The 18,309-nt window shown below is 43.3% G+C and overlaps 3 protein-coding genes across 4 annotated transcripts; all 3 read right to left on the minus strand.

Annotated features, from left to right (window-relative positions):
* Window positions 1-36: 36 nt before the first annotated feature.
* On the minus strand, window positions 37-4,923 carry psph (phosphoserine phosphatase). Its single transcript, XM_072668769.1, has 6 exons — window positions 4,785-4,923; window positions 2,481-2,633; window positions 2,189-2,323; window positions 1,621-1,766; window positions 1,067-1,215; window positions 37-522 (listed from the first exon to the last, which is right to left on the minus strand). Exons 2-6 carry the CDS (start codon window positions 2,618-2,620, stop codon window positions 412-414), a joined length of 681 nt encoding a protein of 226 aa, XP_072524870.1. The 5' UTR covers window positions 2,621-2,633; window positions 4,785-4,923; the 3' UTR covers window positions 37-411.
* A 460-nt stretch (window positions 4,924-5,383) lies between these two features.
* phkg1a (phosphorylase kinase, gamma 1a (muscle)) lies at window positions 5,384-14,086 on the minus strand. 2 transcript variants are annotated; one of them, XM_072668672.1, is made up of 10 exons: window positions 13,788-14,086; window positions 11,960-12,085; window positions 9,707-9,885; window positions 9,315-9,369; window positions 9,123-9,188; window positions 8,878-9,041; window positions 8,129-8,219; window positions 7,427-7,580; window positions 6,934-7,059; window positions 5,384-6,346 (listed from the first exon to the last, which is right to left on the minus strand). In XM_072668672.1, the coding sequence occupies exons 2-10, from the start codon at window positions 12,040-12,042 to the stop codon at window positions 6,080-6,082; spliced, it is 1,185 nt and encodes a 394-aa protein (XP_072524773.1). In that variant the 5' UTR covers window positions 12,043-12,085; window positions 13,788-14,086; the 3' UTR covers window positions 5,384-6,079. The 2 variants fall into 2 exon arrangements, with proteins under 2 accessions (XP_072524773.1, XP_072524774.1); XM_072668673.1 differs by lacking the exons at window positions 11,960-12,085; window positions 13,788-14,086 and adding an exon at window positions 10,214-10,263.
* An 801-nt stretch (window positions 14,087-14,887) lies between these two features.
* On the minus strand, window positions 14,888-18,128 carry chchd2 (coiled-coil-helix-coiled-coil-helix domain containing 2). The gene is made up of 4 exons (XM_072668788.1): window positions 17,882-18,128; window positions 16,634-16,898; window positions 15,878-16,061; window positions 14,888-15,164 (listed from the first exon to the last, which is right to left on the minus strand). Exons 1-4 carry the CDS (start codon window positions 17,926-17,928, stop codon window positions 15,157-15,159), a joined length of 504 nt encoding a protein of 167 aa, XP_072524889.1. The 5' UTR covers window positions 17,929-18,128; the 3' UTR covers window positions 14,888-15,156.
* Window positions 18,129-18,309: the final 181 nt, after the last annotated feature.

The following is an 18,309-nucleotide window of genomic DNA, read 5'->3' on the forward strand; positions in this document are numbered from 1 at the left end:
TGTGCTTTCATATTAAATCAACAACCTCAAAATAGCTTAGAATATATATTTTAATATTTCTACAAGTATATTTCTAAGTACCAAAATGAAAAAGGCTCCTTAAGATATGCACATTGCACATATTGTTGTAAAATAAAAAGAAAATTACAATAATTTTAGTAAAACATCTACTAAAGCATCGCCTTTATAAAATGCTGAACAGGACACTGAAACTAAACGATTGTGCGACTTCAGTTACATCACATTAGTTATTGAATAGATTAGCAGTCTAGCAGGTGCCTTCTATTCCTTGTAAACACTGTAGTGTACTTTAATGCTTCTTATGACGGAGATATTAAAATGAGAAAATTTGTGCAATTAGTAAAAATTAGCAGAAAGGCACAAAGCTGGTAATGATCAAACAAAAAGTCACTAAATCTTCTCCAGCTCTTTTAGCAGCTCCCCAAAACTTGTGACGTACCAAGAAGACTTCTCCTTGACCTGCTGCCGGACAACGTTGCCACCAAATCCAATAAAAGCACTCTGGAAAAAAATCATTATACAATTTATCATTAAAACAACTGTAGTGCTTTCAGGTAGACTTCATTATTACTCATTTGCTGTGTCTGTACAATCAAACCCACGTCTGATCAGAGCAGGTGTGTAAATTTGAGATCAGTATTTTAAGACTGATTTATAAAACATCTAAATAAATGTTACTGTCAATAATATCAGACTATTAATAAAAACAACTGATTAATCAGCTTCTGCTGTGTAAACTGCAGCTACCCACTAGTACCTTATTTACATATTTGCAAATGACACCATCATTTACTGTCATACACCTATAATTTACATATAACATGAGCCAGTGGAGGTTCTCCATGAAACAAAACGCAGATTATACACTACTTTTAATCTGACTTTATTTAATTTATTAAATTACTATTTTAATTACTGGCATGACTCATGTTGTTGCACTACTGGGTAGATCAGCCTTTTTCAATTGGTTTAACCATCATCACTAATACACAGAGTCTGATGATTTTGATGAAGAACGCGTAGCAAGGTACTGCTACGCACTCACCGCAGGGGGACAGGCCTCTAGGTCTGTGGCACCATCTCCAATCATCACGACTTTTTCGAAGCCATACTTCTCCTTCAGCAGACTGATCACCTTGCCTTTGCCTCCGGACTCTGCTGTAGGCTGAGTCTCATCAAAACCCGCGTATTCCCCTGAAGAGCAGAAAAAAAAGCAGTTAAACAGGCAGCAGGTTCACCATTAACACAGGAATGACCACGAGTACCCACGCACATATTATACTAATATTAGTCCATTTAAAGAATTATAGGCCAGGACTGTAATACGCCAGGACCGTATTATTGCACACATCTGCACTGAAAGTGATCTCTCTACAACACTGATGCAAATTTAGAGCATAAAGAATCAGAGGCAGAAGCCTGATCCATTAAAACATGCCTACCTTGGACTGGGAAAGCCCTAGACCCTGTATATATCATAAGCAACATGCTTCAATTAAAAATAGCGGAATTTAAAGCAAAGCAGTTTAGAGAACATGTCATATCTCCGTTATTGGCCATGATCATGATCTGCATGTCTGACAGGGTGTGCTTTCTTACCACTGAAGTAAAATTTCAAGCGGTTTGCATAGACACGGTCAAGAGGAATGCCCAGCTGAGTGGCCACGTGCTCCACAATACAGCGAAACCCTCCGGAGATGAGGAACACCTTCACATTGCGCTGATGTAGCCTTTCCACAAGCTCCCTGAGGACACAAACACGGACACTTAGACTCAGGAAAAATCAGGAGATAAAATAAAATAATAACAGTACACTCACTGTCCACTTTATCAGACACGCCTACCCTGTAGGCCCACTGTCCGGTGTACAGTTAGAGGCTGTAATCGTCTCTAACAATCTCTTTCTAAGACCTTCATCAGTAATCAGAGCTGGCCTTGGTTGGGTATTTATTGAGTAGTAAACCATGGTCAACCCTGCAGTGACGCCTGATCTGTGTTGAGAAACTGACGGCAGGTAATTAGGGCTCATAAAAATGGGCCGAGAGGGGAACGAAGCATAAGGAAAGAGCTTCTAATAAAGCGGGCAGTGAGTGAGTGTACGTGACGTGTCCATTGCTGGACTTTCCACTAAGGTAACCATATGAAGAGAACACAGACACCAACTTACTTAATACCTGCAGTCAGCTGAGGGGGGTGGTCTGTTATTAGTTTGTTGACTTGTTCCCTTGAGCACTTTATTATGGACAGCCGTTCTGTCAGGGCTGTTTTGAAGGTCACTGATCCACCCATGGCTTTCCGAGTCCTACGAAAACACACATTCTCAGTAGCTGCCAACTGCGTCGGCCTATCAGAATGAAATCCCTGTTGTGTGACTTAGAAGTCGGGGGTCCCGAGGATATCACAGATCATATAAATGCGTGCCAGAAAGACCAACACTGAAGACCATCGAGAAACCTTACATCTCTGTGACGGCATCTCCGACTCCACAGAACTTGGCGAGCTCATCAATGCCTTCCTCGCGTATAACTGTGCTGTCCACATCGAAGCAAACGGCGTCTGCACAGCGGAACGCTTCTTTCGTCTCTGCTAACGTCGTCATTCTGGACAGTGTCCTGCAAAGCAATAAATGTACAGAAAAAAAAGAGCAAAAAGTTGAGTAAAGATACTGGGGATATTGAAGAACTTTCCTAAAACCTAAAACCTTAAAGTTTTCTTAAAGATTCTGACATTTCCTAATTTGGGATCTCTTCAGTTTACAAGAACATCAACAAAACGTGTCACGAATTGTTAAGTTGCTGCATTTCCTTTTAATATGTACATAATTTACTTCCACTAAAGCACATACCATACAAAGACTTGACACATTTCCTATGAAATCTGCATTAACACCCTCTTATCTGCTATTCTGCTGAGACTGAGCATTTACATTTTCTGGAACATTGCAGTGAGGATCTGATTGCGCAAAACACCAATATAACCGTAGTGGATTTCTGCATTGATTACTAAACTAAACTAGTAACACACACACACACACACACACACACACACACACACACACACACACACAGCGAGTGAGCGTCCAGAGTGCAGGCTAGAAAAAGTAAGTGAACCCTTAAATGTAATAATCTGTACTGGGTCACTGGCTTGTTCAGTGGTGGGTAATGGGGCCGGAGTCCAGTTGAATTAGGCCTGCTTGAGCAGGTAAAGCACAAAACTCTGCAGGAATCCGGCCCTGCAGGACTGGAATTACCCACCCTGGACCTGTTGCATCACCCAGTGTCTCTTTAGATTGAGGTCATGGGCTGCTGTGCATGCATTCTCTTGTAAAAATGTCTTCATGCAGCTTTGAATTCATTGTTCCCTCAGAGGTCGCAAAGCGTCCAGACCCTGAGGCAGCAAAGCAGCTTTACACCGGGCCGCTCCTTCGTGGCGTAGGGGAGGTTTAGATGTGCAGTGTTCTCCTTCCGGGTGGTCTTGAGCAAACCTAAAGCAGGCTGCAGTTTTTGTGGACCTCAGCAGCTTTCCTTCCTGCTCTCCTTCCATGAACACCATCTTGTTCAGTGTTGTGAAAACAGTGGACACACAAAGAGGGTCTCTGCAGTGATCTTAACAGGTCGGCCACTCCTAGAAGTCTGTACCTACCGTGTATTAATAGACACTCAGGTCCATAACAATGCTTCTGTATCATTGTCCAGGTCCATGAGTCTCTACAACACTTCTTCTGAAAGTGTCCGTGATGAGGTACGGTGCACACTAACCAGACCTTCTCTAGAAGAGCAGATTTGTCTGTAGCCAGGTTTGTCTGCCTTAATCTCTGCACATGACCTACAATTAAATATGTGCAGTTACAAATGAAAAGCATGTGAGGAATATACAGACGGCCAGACTGTCTCAAAGCAGCATCTCTCTTTAGTTCTGAGCAGCTTTAATACAGACACTACTGAATCTGTCTGATTCCACAGTAATGTAGAGTGGAGGTCTATAGCAGTGAGACAAAGAGAGCTTGATTTACTCTTATTTATGTATTTTTAACAGATTACACATGAGTCAAATCAGTAAACGATGGATACTTCGACTGACAGCCCAAAAAAATCTGCTATAAATTAGAGTATAAATGGTTTTGTATTATTTTTTGAACTAATAACTTTGTGGCTCAGACTGTTTTACCCTGCCCTTTCACTTCTCCTGAATCATCATGTGCTTGCAGCTGATCAGTTGGTTCAGGGTGTTTTGAGCTTCTCCAGCAGATTCTTATTAATCCTCCAGGCACGAGGAAGCAGAGGTCAGGCAGTCTGGCTCTGGGAGCAGGGAGAGAGAACCTGGGGCTGTTTTTCTCCAGCAGGACGTGAGGTAACGATAGTTACACAGCAGTGTGTGGAATATGAGCCACTCTGCTCCAACCAGGAGCCACAAACTACAATCCACCACAGAGACGAAGACCATAATGAAGATGATGAAGAGGAAGAGGAAGAGGAAGATGACTGTCAGGACAATCAGGAACAGCAGCACAGCAAGTGGGCAGGTTATTGCATCAGCCTCACACAGGGAACCTCTCTTGGCCCAAACCCGGCGTCCAGCACCGCTCACAGCCCCGCAGTCTCTTCTGGGTGCAGGCTGGGTGCAGGCTGGGTGCTGGGTGCAGGCTGGGTGCTGGGTGCGGGCTGGGTGCAGCTGCTCTGGGGGGAAAGTGCGCTTTGCTGGCAGGAATTACAGAAATTAACGTTCAGTAAACCAGTAGCGGCGCGCTCGTGCGTTTAGCTCACCTTTTCAGCCCGGCTGCACACTCGGAGAGGTCCCGATGTCCCGCGCTCTGTCTGAAACACGCCGCTGATCTCTGTCCTAAAACCTGCAGCGTGTCACTTTTACCCCGCAAAACAATCAATGAACCGCTCCTTCCTACCGGGTTCCTTCTGCTCTGCAGACGCAGGGGGAGCCAATCACACGAGGCGTACGTTCACCGCAGACTGCAGTGATTGGTCAGTTAGCCGGTGTTGCTCTTTCCGGCGTTGTCATTGGTTGTCGTGTGAAACGCGGCGCGGCTGAGCGGATTCTGCCGATTGTGAGATATACGTCTTCGGATTTACTCGGGAAATGTAGAGACACCCAGATAGCCAGCAGGGGGAGCCAGATTTCATCCAACACTAATAATCATTTTAGTCAACTCCAGCGCCGGGGAGCAGAGAGGGTGAAGGGCCTTGCTCAAGGGCCCAACAGTGGCAGCTTTGGGCCCGGGAATCGAACCCACAACCCTGTGATCAACAGCCCGGAGCTCTAACCGCTGAGCACCACATTTATATATATATATAATCACTGTAACACAACCAGCTTATTGTTTTAATAAAATACAATATGACCCAAAACGTTCAATAAATATTTTATTTATTGTTATTATTTATTGAGTTATAATCATTAATACTGCTGCATTCATTCTGAATCCATTTTACTGATGCATGCAGTTGTATGTGTATATATTAAGTATTTTACAACAGTTTTAAACATGGCTTATTCAATCTAATTATTATATTTCAATATTTTAAAATCTCCAATAGCTGCTATGTGGCACATATATGTGAAATAGTCTATTAATTCAGGTTAAACATTAGGCTATGTCGTCAACAAGCTACTACGCTGGGCTGTCCTAAATGACACTTTTTTATGTTTGGCCAAGTATGATGCTTTAGTGTACAGATTTCTTACAGAACTGTAAAACTCTGAATCTCTCTGTTAACTTTCAAATAAATAAATAACAAAAATATTTGCACATTTTGTCTTGCAAAATAAGAAGTAAAAAAAGTTACAGTTTTGCACAGGATCTCAACATAGCTGCAGATCCTAAACGAGAAGATACAGTTTTCCCTCATCACACAGGATACACTCTTAATCCAGGGCCGACAAAGTACAAAACACCTGTACACATACAGACAGAATACGTGTCCTTCAGCTCAGGTCATATTTAGTATTTAGGAGTATTTCTGCTGTCTCTCAGGTACGGGTGTTTTGTACTTGGTCCTGCTCTTGTTATCCCTTTTTTCAGCAGCCTCAGGGAGCTCGTGCTCCTCTACCACGCTCGGAGTGACGGATCGTCTGCCTCAGCGGCTATGGAAAGCAGGATGGCTTTTGGAGTGTTCTCAAACAGGGCCGCTCTGTTCTGCGTCTGGCCCTTTTTGACCCAGTGTCCATAGATCTTGAAGGCGCAGGCGTCAATGAGCTTGCGAATGGGCTTCACAGCATAAGGATCGCTCTTGATCACCTCCTTGGTAACAGGCTTGGCACGCCGGTAGTTGCAGTAAATGCGCATTGTTGCCAGGACTGTCATACAAATGACCTGGGGAAGAGAAGTGAGGGAAACCAAGACTTTAGTATAAAAGACTTTACATTACAAATACATCAGACTAAAAAACATACATCAACAGTAGGGCTGTAGAGGCAAGAACCTGCCGGTATCATACATATCCCAATCCAGGAGCTACGATTTAATATACTGTGATACTGAGAGCAAGTCCATATACTGTGATTTTTTTTTAAATAAATTTTTGTAAAGCTGACATAGTATAAAAGAACGCCATCATCTGCATAAGATCTGAGTAAAGTTGAAAGATTTTTTATCCAATCAGAACAGTGGGATCTGAAGGCTGGGTATAACACTGCCCTCTAGTGGTCAGGGTTTAAACACCACTTGAATAATAATCAGTACTGTGTTTCTGAGAATCTGTCCAGTATTACTAATCATAATATCACAATAATCTGATCTACTGTATCAGTATTTTACTCTCCTAATTAACAGGTTTGGAAAAGAAGAATTTCTCATGTTCTCATATGATCAGCCGATAAATCCTACTGATAATTCTCTGATGCACCAGTATTTGTCTTAGTTTAAATAATGTATTTGTGCACAGATTTTTACACACTCACCTTAAACTTCCTGTAGGGGCTGAAATGTCGCACCTCTGCGACCACGTACTGCTGGAAGAACGAGTGGTTTAAGGCATCAGTGGCGGTGAACCGCTGCTCTGCATTCACCACCAACATCCTAGAAATCTGAAAAAACAACATTTAAACTAACTGATGTTGTAGTTCATCATTTTCCCTCAAAGCAGACCAACACATTTCTTTTTTCCTAATTCCACCGAGTTACACCCGTGAATTCAGAGTTTTAAATGTGGGGATGAAAAATAAATTGGTTTATTTTTGTTTCATACACAGGGATACAAAGATAGGATAAAGAATGTATTAATGAAATGCACGAGTGAGGAGTGAATATTTCAGTCTAGTGTTTCTTTTCATTTTAATTATCTTCAGTTTCAGAAAGCTGTGAAACAGTGATGTTTTTGTTAAACAGTAACGCCCCTAACTTTGATCAATCAGATGTTGTAAAATCTTCTGTTTTTAATTGCTGATATCTTACCAGGTCCTTCACAGTGTCCGAGCGGTCATCCCACTCAGGTGATGTGAACTGGTAATTCCCTGCCAGGATCATCCGCAACATCAGCATCTGTTTCCTGTGCCAGAAGGGTGGAGATCCAGCCAGCAGCGTGTACATGATCACTCCTGCGCTCCAGCTGTGGGATCAGTTTAGAGATGCCTGTTTATTCTGTCATCCAGAAGTCAGATTCCATCAACCACTTAAGTTTGAAACACTCACTATATGTCCAAAAGTTTGTAGACACCTGTGCATGTTTCTTCAGGAATCAAAAGTATCAATAACAATATTCTATTTGCAGCTTCCACTCCTCTGAGAAGGCCACTGAACATTGCTGTGAGGATTATACAGGCTGTGCACAGTTAAACACTGGTGCCAGCAATGGATGCATCTTAGAGAAGCAGAATACAATACTTATAAGGGTGTCTGGATACTTTTGGACAGAGTGTATAGTGGTAGTATGTGCCTAATGGGTACAGTAGGGACAATTTCATATATATATCATAAGTAAAGCCTGTTTATCTTTATTTATTCTGATGTAAACAAACAAAAGTTTTGAATGTCATGTATCTCAGACAGCTTACCACTGTCTGTCCTGTATATCAGTGTGTCAGAGAGTCAGAGAGTGAGCTCCAGGTTAGTTACAGTTACACAGTTCTATAATAATAGTACGGTTTTATTACTTACATATCCACGGCAGTGCCATATCCTGGGTGATAAGGATCCATAGAGCACTCGATGATCTCTGGAGCTAGATACCCTGGGGTTCCACACACCTCTGTGAGTGAAAAAACACATGTTTAAAAATAAGGAATGGATTAGCTGACAGTTACAGACATCAAAAGTGACACTAATTCCTTTGATTTATTTTTTAATACTTTATATAATAATATTTAATAACCTGTTTAATTAGTATTTTTATTCAAAAGCTTTTAAAACACCTTCCTTAATTCCTTAATTAGAAACATCAACAAGTGACCAGATTAGATTTCCCTCTTCTGTCTCGCAAGCTACACACTGTTCCCAGTAAAAGGTCAGTACATGCACCTCCTCAAGTGTCCAGTTGCACTTTAGCCTTTCTGAGCTGGGGTGGCTTATATAACGTGAGTAGCTCTCTCTACAGCACTGACCACTTCTGATCAGTTGTGATCCTGAGTGCAGCTGCGCCCAACGCCGCTCGTTCAGATAACGCACTCCACACAGTAAAGACAGAGAGATAATGAACATGAGGAGATGAGGTCTTCTGCGTTCAGGAGTTCAGAAGTACAACCTGAAGAAGATTCTTTTAACCCTGTTTTCTCCCCCACTTCACACTATCCCACACACACTGTATGGACAAAAGTATTGGGACACCTGCACATTTATTGCTTCTTTTGAAATTAACCACCAACGTGGTGTTCAGCTGTGGAAAGCTTGTAGGCAGAGCACAGATTCACCGTTGAGCTTTTCTCCTGGTGCAATCTGGACAGAGAAGCCGAAATCCGTCAGTTTGATGTTCATGTTGTCGTCCAAGAGGATGTTCTCAGGCTTGAGGTCTCGGTGGACAATGTTCTGGGAGTGGAGGAACTGGACGACTTCCAGCAGAGCACGCATGATCTTTCTGCAGATGGGAGAGAAGGGCTCAGATGCATGTGTGATTGATTAGGGATGGGATGTGTGTGAGGTGATAAACTCGACCAACCTCGTCTCTTTCTCACTTAGTGTGACCTTTTCAGTGAGATAGTCAAAAAGCTCTCCTTTCTTCATCCTGTCAGAATAAGAACAGCACTGTCACGTCTGTTGTTCTACAGCGCATCACAAACGACTGCATTCCTGTGGACAGGCTGGATGTCCGTTCAGACTTACGGCAAGAGGATAAGAGTAAAATACTCACAAGTCAAACACCAGGAAGAAGAAGGCCTTCGTCTCATAGCAGTCCTTCAGCTGAACTGCAGGAAAGCACAGACGTTTAAAGTCAGCTTCAAGCTTCGCAATAACAACATAATGTGGTCCTTGTTATGAATCTACACTGCCAGTTATCAGTTTATCAGGTGCACCCACCTTGCAACTACACACATTGGCCATTTTATCAGAAACATTCACCATAGAGGTGCACTTTCTAGCCCATCTGCTGCCGTTCCACCACAGGGCGCCACGGAGCAGGTGTCAGCCTAATGGGTATGTGTTTCTGAGGAAGTGTACTGTGGGTTTAGGTACGAGGGAGGTGGGGCTAATGAACTGCAGTCTGATCTTCTGCTCTCTGGTAGAACCAGGACGGACACTTACTGATGTTTTCTTGTCCGCACACTTTCTTCAGGATGTTAATCTCCTTCAGCGTGGCCTCTCTGATCTCTTCTATCTCTGCAGGCGTCATTTTATCAGACGGGGTTATGTCTATGATCTTGACTGCATACTCCTGTGTGGTGCGCTTATTCACACAGCGTCGGACCACGCTGCTGACCCCCCTGCAAAACAACATGAGATTCAGATCAACAAACCTCAAAATGATCAGCATTTTAAAAAACATAGAAACAATATGGAGCTTCCACAGACTAAAACATCCTCTAACAGTACACAGAAAAGGGCTGCAGGGGTGAAGACTGGGATCCAGCAGGAAAATAGAATTACTGAGACTGCACATACTGAACTGCACATGCAGCCTTCAGGAGCCAAGGGAGGTACTGAACACTGTTTACCTCAGCAGTAAAAAGCAGGATATCACCAGAGTAAACTAAAACCCACATTAAATTTGTTTTATTAAAGATTTAAATGCTGCCTAAAGTTGAGACTCACCTTAAACAGAGTGTGAGAGTTTAACGTAAAGTAACACAACAGAAACAGCCGGTAGTCTCAGTGAGGTGAGGAAGTCATCCTCAGGGTTATAAAAACAGTAGAAAGTCATGCGTCAAAGGCTAATAGTTAACTGATTGATAAACGGAGCTCTTACTTGGTGACTATGTGCACTTCCACTGATAGAACTACGCATTGACAGACATGGTAAGACTGGTAAATAACGGACCTCGAAGAATGGAAATGTGCCAGATATTTAGCAACAACGACATGAGCTTATGTGTCAGCTCTACCAGCACAGATGTCAGAGGAACGTCACTGAACATCTCTGACTGTGACGGAGGATCAGATTATTACACTGGCCTTTGCTTTGCCTGCGTAACAATAATTGTTTCCTAAATTTGTCCCCTAATTTATTTCCCACCTCCCACCCGCACAAGACTCCCCCCATTCACTTAATGATCCCAAGCCGAGAGGGTCACCCCTAGCACGTGCTCCTCCAAAACAAATGAAGCTGATTTAGATCCGTAATCTCCTGAAGATTAAGACCAGGAATATATACTAGAGTAAAATAAACGCATCGTCCAACATCAGCCTAGCTTTGCATACTTTTGAGTGTTCTACTTTTTCCACAAGTGAATCATAGAAGTGATTTTTACGTAAGTGATTACCACTTGAGAAGGTCTATTCTTGACACTATTTTAACGTTGAGTTTTAGCCGTTTGGCTTTATTTACCCTCCATCCACCACGTTCATAGAGGACCTGCTCACAGGCTCCTCCTGGTGTTTTGCAGTGATATTTTGATCTAATGGAGAAAGAGGACGAGTCCAGGCTCTTTATAACCCGGCTCTGGTGTGTAGAGAAAAAGTGAGGAGACTAAACTAAAATCCACTTAAAGCAGCAGTATGTGAGAATTAATATGTTTTGCTCCTGAGCTCCCCCTACAGCGTAACTTGTGCATTGAGCCACCCCTAAAGGACAGGCTCTACACACCCTACACTACGCATTTCTGGACAAGCTGAGAGCTGCAGAAGCATCACTGAAAGGTGGAGCAGCATGTGGACTGAGGGGGTAGAGTAATACTACAGGATTGTACACTAATATGACTCTATGGGTTACGCAGCGTTACGCTCACAGTTCTGGAGAGCACTGTCCTGCTCGCTTCACCAGAGCTCCATAGTGCAGTTAGCAGCGCTCCGAGCCCGGAGTAGCAGCGCTAGAGACGCTGTCCTCTCTGATACAGTCAGTGGAGCAGCACCGTGATCCTCAAGCTGCTGATTTAAGGTAGAAAGGCTGCAGACTGCTGCTTTAAAGGACTCATATCCCATATTTTCTTGCATATTAATTGCTCTGAGGGGGGGTGTGTGTTTTGATGACCCAATAAAAACAGACCTAATTCATTCATACATGACTTCTGTCCAATCCCTCCTCGTCCTGTAGAATTAAACAGGCTGTATAAGACTGTATATGTGAGGGGACACTGTGTCCTCCTCTCACACCACACTGGAGGCATCCACCATGATAAGATTATGTAAACGGCTCAGCGCTGGCCAATCCCTTGGCAGTGACGTGAGTTTGCACTGCTGTGACTGCTAGTAAAAGACGACACACATGAGTTACATAAACAAAGCCAGGAGCGCCGTCGGAATACAGCATGTGTTGCTTTTGAACTTTGTACAGCAAAACAAAGGTCAAAGGTCAAATTTAGATTTATTCTAAACGTCCATCAGTAAACAGGTCTGCGCTACCTTCCGAGAATCTCCTTCGGGTCGTATTTGTCGTAGAACTCCTGCGCTCCAACCCAGTCTGGAATCTCGTCCTCTTTGGTCATGATGACGGCTTCACAGATTATCCAAGGAAACTGGGTTACAACCCTGCGGAGAGAGGGCACAGACAATAACCGCCAGCTGCTCGGCGTAACGTGGGGATGACGCCCCTTTTTACCACATTTAACCCATTTTTAGGGCCTTTTACTGTCGCACAAAAACCTTGTATCTCCAAAACAGCAGATTTACAGAACAAGAAAAAAAGCTTCTGTCAGACATTTTTTTTTTTTTAATTTCATTTTATTATACTGTAACATCTCAACATTAGCACATTTAAAACACTGTGCAATATTATGCGGGTTAATTTCTAATGTGTATTATATGTATAATATTATTCTATTATTATTATTATTATTGTCCTAAACACCTTTCAGATTCACACATGTCAAAAAGTGAAAACAGCAGAAATGATGATGATGTATTTTACCAATACTGTCATGTTTAATTTCGATGATTGCTTTATAGAGATGGGAAATCTCAGCAGCTGCAGCAGAGCTGGCCAGGAGGTTAGAACAAGTTTACTTTCTGGACATTTCTCTAACATTGATCCTAACATTTTCCTATGACGTCAGTGGACTCCACAGCTGCCTTCTTCTTCAGCATGTGACACACATGCTCTTTTAGATCAGGTGCTGTTGACCTGTACAGAACCTCTTATGCTCCCTAACTCTGGAGAAGGCTGCACAGTGTATTGGACCACTGCCCTGCGCAATGACTGGTTAGTTGTTAGGGGCATAACAATAACCATATCTTCAGAATTAATAATAATTCTAATTATTTAATTAATTTAGAGGTTCCTGTTTGATTAATCGTGTCTAAAGTATAAATTTACACGAATGTCACATCTAAAGCTTTATACTTTATACAGATTACACAGGGTATGGTTGCACCACACCACTAGGCTGCTGCTACATGGTTGCTATGGTATCATAGGTGGTTGCTATAGTATTGTTAAGTGGATGATAAGTGGTTGATACGCAGTTGCTATGATGTTGCTAAAGTATTCCAGGTGATTGCTATGGTGTTGCTAATTGCTGGCTAGCTGGTTGCTATGGTATCCCAGCTGGTGGTTTGTACGGTGTTGCTAGGTGGTTGTTATGGTGTTGCTAAGTGCTTGCTAGATGGGTGCTAAGAGGGTTACAAGGTGATTACTAGTGCTATGGCACTTCATACAGATGTTTGAGTGTTGCTAGGCAGTTGCTATGGTATCTCATGTGGATGCTCAGGTGTCGTCATGTGGTTGCTATGACATCGTGACATTTGTAGGATGCCAAACCCCCCCATTCCTTCCTAGGGGGTAAATATTGCACAGAAATCCGTACATGAGATACGTAGAAACCGTGCGTCCGATCACACCATCAGACCCAACAATCCAGCGAACCATCCGCTTACATGGAGCCAACGATGGCAAATCCGGGTCCAGGAATCCGCCCCAGGGTTTGGTTACAACTGCCTGGACGGGCAGCCGAGCTGCAGCAGAGCCGCCCCGGCAGTTGGAACAAAACCCTGGGGCGGATTCCTGGACCCGGATTTGCAACCGCTATTGATTAACGCTGTATATTAATGATCGAACATTCGATTATAGCAACCAGTAAATAAACAAAACTACAAAGCTTTCAGCCTCTGCTCGTGCAATTCACCCCTCATCCCCGTTTCCCACGAGCTCTCCAATCACGAACCCCAGCCGTTAATCGCCTGTGTGTCGCCGGCCTGTCTGTCCTGCAGGACCCGCAGTGCTGTCCGCCCTTACCTCACTGCACCAGTGCGACCTGCTGTGCTCCCAGTCAGTCCGCCAGGCACTCAGTCCATGGTTTAACTCGATGGTCTGTCTGGTAAACCGAAACGACGAGTCAAGCTAAAAGCCGGTCTCTCTCTCTCTCTCTCTCTCTCTCACACACACACACACACTCACCTCTCTCACTCACACACACACACACTAGTGCACACTGCAGGACGCAGAAAGGGCAAGCGATAATGTCAGGACCCAAAAATAAAAAGAGCTCTATTAGACATGGAGCTGCTATCACCTCAACACACACACACACACACACACACACACACACAGCCGGACACACCGGCCCGATTAGCCCCAGTCACACCCCTGATAGTGTAAAGCTTACTGCTGGCCCAGTCACTCAGTTCTACCATTAACCATTACACTGAGATATCAGCATGTGTGTATATATAATATTTATTGATTGCATTGTGCTGGATGGAGCTCCTCCACCATCATTCCAGAGAACACAGCTCCTCCACTGCTGGGGGGCTTTATACCCCTCTAGCCCACGCCTGGCATTAGGCAGCATGGAGCCAATAGGGTCATGATGATGATCTGCTCCAGAGAGTCCTATTCTATTGGCAGTACTTCTTCTCTACAGGGACTAGACAAGCTGTGTGTGTGCATTTGCACATCTGTGCCAGCAATGGGTGCAACACAGCTGAAGGTAGCATATGGACATTATATATATATATATATATATATATATATATACACATACACACACACAGTTGAAACTAACTGGTTTCAACTGTGTGACTATCTGACCAATCTTTACAGTTAAAATCTCTCCATATATATATATATATATAGAGAGAGAGAGAGAGAGAGAGAGAGATTAGCTGTAAAGATGGATAGAAATGCTCCAGTATATTTTACACTGACTGCCATGGGAAGTTCTGAGACAGCAGACGTGTTTGCAGGGTCTCTCTCACTGGATGAAGTGAACAGGTCTCACTCTGTACAGGCCTTTATTACATTTAGGAAAGCTGAAAATGCAAAAGCACTCATTCCCATCCCAGCAGCTGTAAACTTACAAACGTAGGTGAAAGTAGAGTGAAGAGAGTGAAACAGTGGTTTTACGATTTATTGTTTTGTTCAAGCCGTCATTAACATACTTCTGAAACTATGGAAAGCTGAAAATATGCATCCTGAATCACCATCATTAAAGTTTACATAAATGTTACACACACGTTTTATACAGTGTAAATACAGCGGCTCCTCCACACACACACACACTTCACTGATCTATAACAATGCTAGATCTCCTCCTGCAGTCTTCTGAAGTTTAACTTTATTATGGATGTAGAATGTGGTAGGTGGTTCTCCAGTCTCAATCTCACTACATTCCTACAACAGAGAATGAAAGGGAGATTATATTACTATGTGAAACACACGGTTCTGCATGGCAATAGGTTCAGCTTCAGAGCTATTCAGTAAAAGTGACAGAGCCTGGAGGTGTAACAATTCACGCAGGTCATTATTTGGTCAGAGGTCTTAATCTAATAAATATTTTTAATACAGCCAAATTCCTAAAAATGTGCTTTATGTTAATACAGCAAAGTCATAAATTCCTTACATAAAAAAACAATATTACAGAGAGTAGAGTCTCTTAATGGCACAGTGGTGTTTTTAATGATCCATGTAGACTGATTTCTCAGTGGTGTAACAATTTTAATATATATGATAGTGTTGTTTTATTTGATTTACTACAAAGAATGAAAGAAAACATGTTTAAGTGTGTTTTTAAAGAGAAAAGTAGATCATACTTACAGAAATTAGCACAATTTATAGTCTTATAGCTTAATGCTTAACCATCTCAATCAGATCTACTGAAGAGAGTTCTGTTTTCAGCTCTGATTCATAAAGCATAAAGCAATGTGTATGTGTAACGCTGCTGCTTCTGGCTCCGGCCGGGGGCTGGAAGCAGCACCAGTGTGTGTTCACCACTTCCTGTTTAAAAAGGACTTCTTTCTTCAGGAATTCTTGTTGATCCCAGCAGACAAACTAATCCCCATCGTGTACCACAAACAAATACATGCACACCTGTCACACATACGTACCATTGGAGAATTTGCATTGTTTAAGGACTTCACTAAATCCCTCGCAGAGTTTGAGGTCGCTCTGGGTCTGAGCACACTCGATGAACTGCTTGAGCTCGTATGAGCAGGGGTTCTGCTGGGCTTGGTCCTGCTGGTACATGGGCTGCTGCGGCTGCTGGTACATGGGCTGACTCTGATAGGGCTCCTGCAGGATTGATTCAAAAGGAGTTTCCAATTATTGTCCACACACAAAATAAAGGTGAGGAAAATACTTATTTCTAAGATGTTTTGTGAATTTTCCCCTTCATAATAAACAATTTTTTCAACAATATTGGGGGGCAAGGGGTCATCTGAGCAGGCTAAAATATACATGCATACATACGTTTTAAATCACATCACTATAATATAATACTTTTTACATGTAATTAAAATTTACAATTAAATATTTCTGTGCTTCAGGTGGCAGAATACTCTATACATGCCTTCAGATACAAATTCATTACCGTTCTAGCCTGACTGTTATCAAGCTAAAGACTGCACAGCTAGCAAAAAGGCCAATAGATTGTGCCTAAACCTAAAGATTACAAACAGATAAAGCAATAATTTGCATTATTTAAGTAAGCTACCAGATTTCTTAGAGTTACACGGCTAGAGAATTTACTCAATAACTGACCTCTTCTGTAGTGCAGACTATTATGACAATAAATGGGACTGTGGACTGGGACTAGATCTGTAAACATTTCAATTTCAACTTATATTAGCACTACATATATTCACCTGATAGGTGATATCAGGCCTGGCAGCTTCTGAACTTCCACCACCACCAAAGCCACCGGTCATGGCATGGCCTATGGTGTGTCCCACAGCAGAGCCGACTGCCACGCCGGCCGCAGTGGTGGCCATCTGAGCAAACATCCCCGGCTGTCTAGGCGCAGCAGCTGCAGGGCCAGCCACAGCAGACGGAGGGGCAGGAGCTGGTGCGTAGGACGGTGGAGGTGCAGCTCTGGACACCGGAGGGGGTGGCGCAGGCCTGGAGGAGTAGCTGTGGTGGACAGACAAACATTGCTTGAGTCACAGTTTGTTTATTAACACAAAGTGAATCAGTTCATTACCAGAGTTTTAAACATGGCACCGATATCAGAACTCCAGGCTGCAATCGGTTAGCCAATGCTGTGATCATCCTGCATCTCTTCTGACCCACCTGAGCACTGACAACACTTTCCCAGCCACCTACGAGCTCACCATCACTCTCAGCTGAGAAAAGCTTCGAGGCTGCACAGTGGTGTTTCACAGAGCCCCTACACAATTCTCCAAAACACTCTCTCAATGGGTCTAAAGTGTCCTCTCTAAACTGAGGGAAAGGTTTATGTCTTCACATATTTTTCTACATTGGAACTTGAGCTGGGCTGGTCATCATCCAACATCTTGATCAAATCCTGACAGCAATGCTCCTACAAAACCTCTGGGCAGTAGAGACAGTCACTCCAACAAAGGCAGGATCCTTTTTTACACTTGATTTCAGAAGAAGCAGGTGTCCCAATACTTTTGTCCATATATTGTAAGGCGTGCACCACATTTATAATCTGCTGTTACACAGTGTTCACCAGGCTGTGTAGATGTGGGCGCTAGGAGTGAGCTGCTGCTGGCTAATCAGACACTAGCAGAACATTAGCTGCTGCTGGCTAATCAGACACTAGCAGAACATTAGCTGCTGCTGGCTAATCAGACACTAGCAGAACGTTAGCTGCTGCTGGCTAATCAGACACTAGCAGAACGTTAGCTGCTGCTGGCTAATCAGACACTAGCAGAACATTAGCTGCTGCTGGCTAATCAGACACTAGCAGAACATTAGCTGCTGCTGGCTAATCAGACACTAGCAGAACATTAGCTGCTGCTGGCTAATCAGACACTAGCAGAACATTAGCTGCTGCTGGCTAATCAGACACTAGCAGAACATTAGCTGCTGCTGGCTAATCAGACACTAGCAGAACGTTAGCTGCTGCCCACCGGTTTCCGCTCTCTTACCTGGGAGGAGCCATCCTCGAGGTTCGGCTACGGCTTCCCCGCGGCATTTCAACTGATATGATCAATTACAGTAAAGTTCAAAACTCTTAACTCCCTTAACTCGGGTTTATGTAAATGAGTCTCTCCTCTGTCTCCTGTCCCCTGTCCCCTGTCTCCTGTCCTCTGTCTCCTGTCCTCTGTCCCCTGTCTCCTCTCTGCTGTCTCTGTTCGACCTTCTTAGTGGCTGCTAGCTAGCACGCTACATCCGGGGAACTTTCCAGTTTGTTACATCATCCGTATCACATGGCAACAAAATAAAAGTCATAGATTTAATTGATGAAACCGTAAAGCTCTCAGACCTGTCGGGAAAATTCACTTTACACAAAACCGTCAAACCCAACTCTAGACTATTTATCACTGATTTAAAGAGGTCGCGTGACTCCCTGCTT

This window comes from Salminus brasiliensis, chromosome 23 (assembly GCF_030463535.1).
Source record: "Salminus brasiliensis chromosome 23, fSalBra1.hap2, whole genome shotgun sequence".
In the NCBI taxonomy this organism is placed as follows: Eukaryota; Metazoa; Chordata; class Actinopteri; order Characiformes; family Bryconidae; genus Salminus; species Salminus brasiliensis.

Bases quoted from the DNA above. Each gene is read 5' to 3' on its own strand.
- psph (XM_072668769.1), bottom strand. From the start codon at position 2,620: ATGACGACGTTAGCAGAGACGAAAGAAGCGTTCCGCTGTGCAGACGCC. The intron at 2,324-2,480 runs GTAAGGTTTCTC...GTGTTTTCGTAG, and splicing joins GGAGATGCCGTCACAGAGAT to GACTCGGAAAGCCATGGGTG. The intron at 1,767-2,188 runs GTAAGTTGGTGT...TTGTGTCCTCAG, and splicing joins CAGCTGACTGCAGGTATTAA to GGAGCTTGTGGAAAGGCTAC.
- phkg1a (XM_072668672.1), bottom strand. From the start codon at position 12,042: ATGACCAAAGAGGACGAGATTCCAGACTGGGTTGGAGCGCAGGAGTTC. The intron at 8,220-8,877 runs GTGAATCTGTGC...TTTCACTCACAG, and splicing joins ACCAGGAGAAAAGCTCAACG to AGGTGTGTGGAACCCCAGGG. The intron at 7,581-8,128 runs GTAAGTAATAAA...CTGATCCCACAG, and splicing joins TATGGCACTGCCGTGGATAT to CTGGAGCGCAGGAGTGATCA.
- chchd2 (XM_072668788.1), bottom strand. From the start codon at position 17,928: ATGCCGCGGGGAAGCCGTAGCCGAACCTCGAGGATGGCTCCTCCCAG. The intron at 16,899-17,881 runs GTAAGAGAGCGG...TGTCCACCACAG, and splicing joins TCGAGGATGGCTCCTCCCAG to CTACTCCTCCAGGCCTGCGC. The intron at 16,062-16,633 runs GTGAATATATGT...TCAATCCTGCAG, and splicing joins GGCCTGATATCACCTATCAG to GAGCCCTATCAGAGTCAGCC.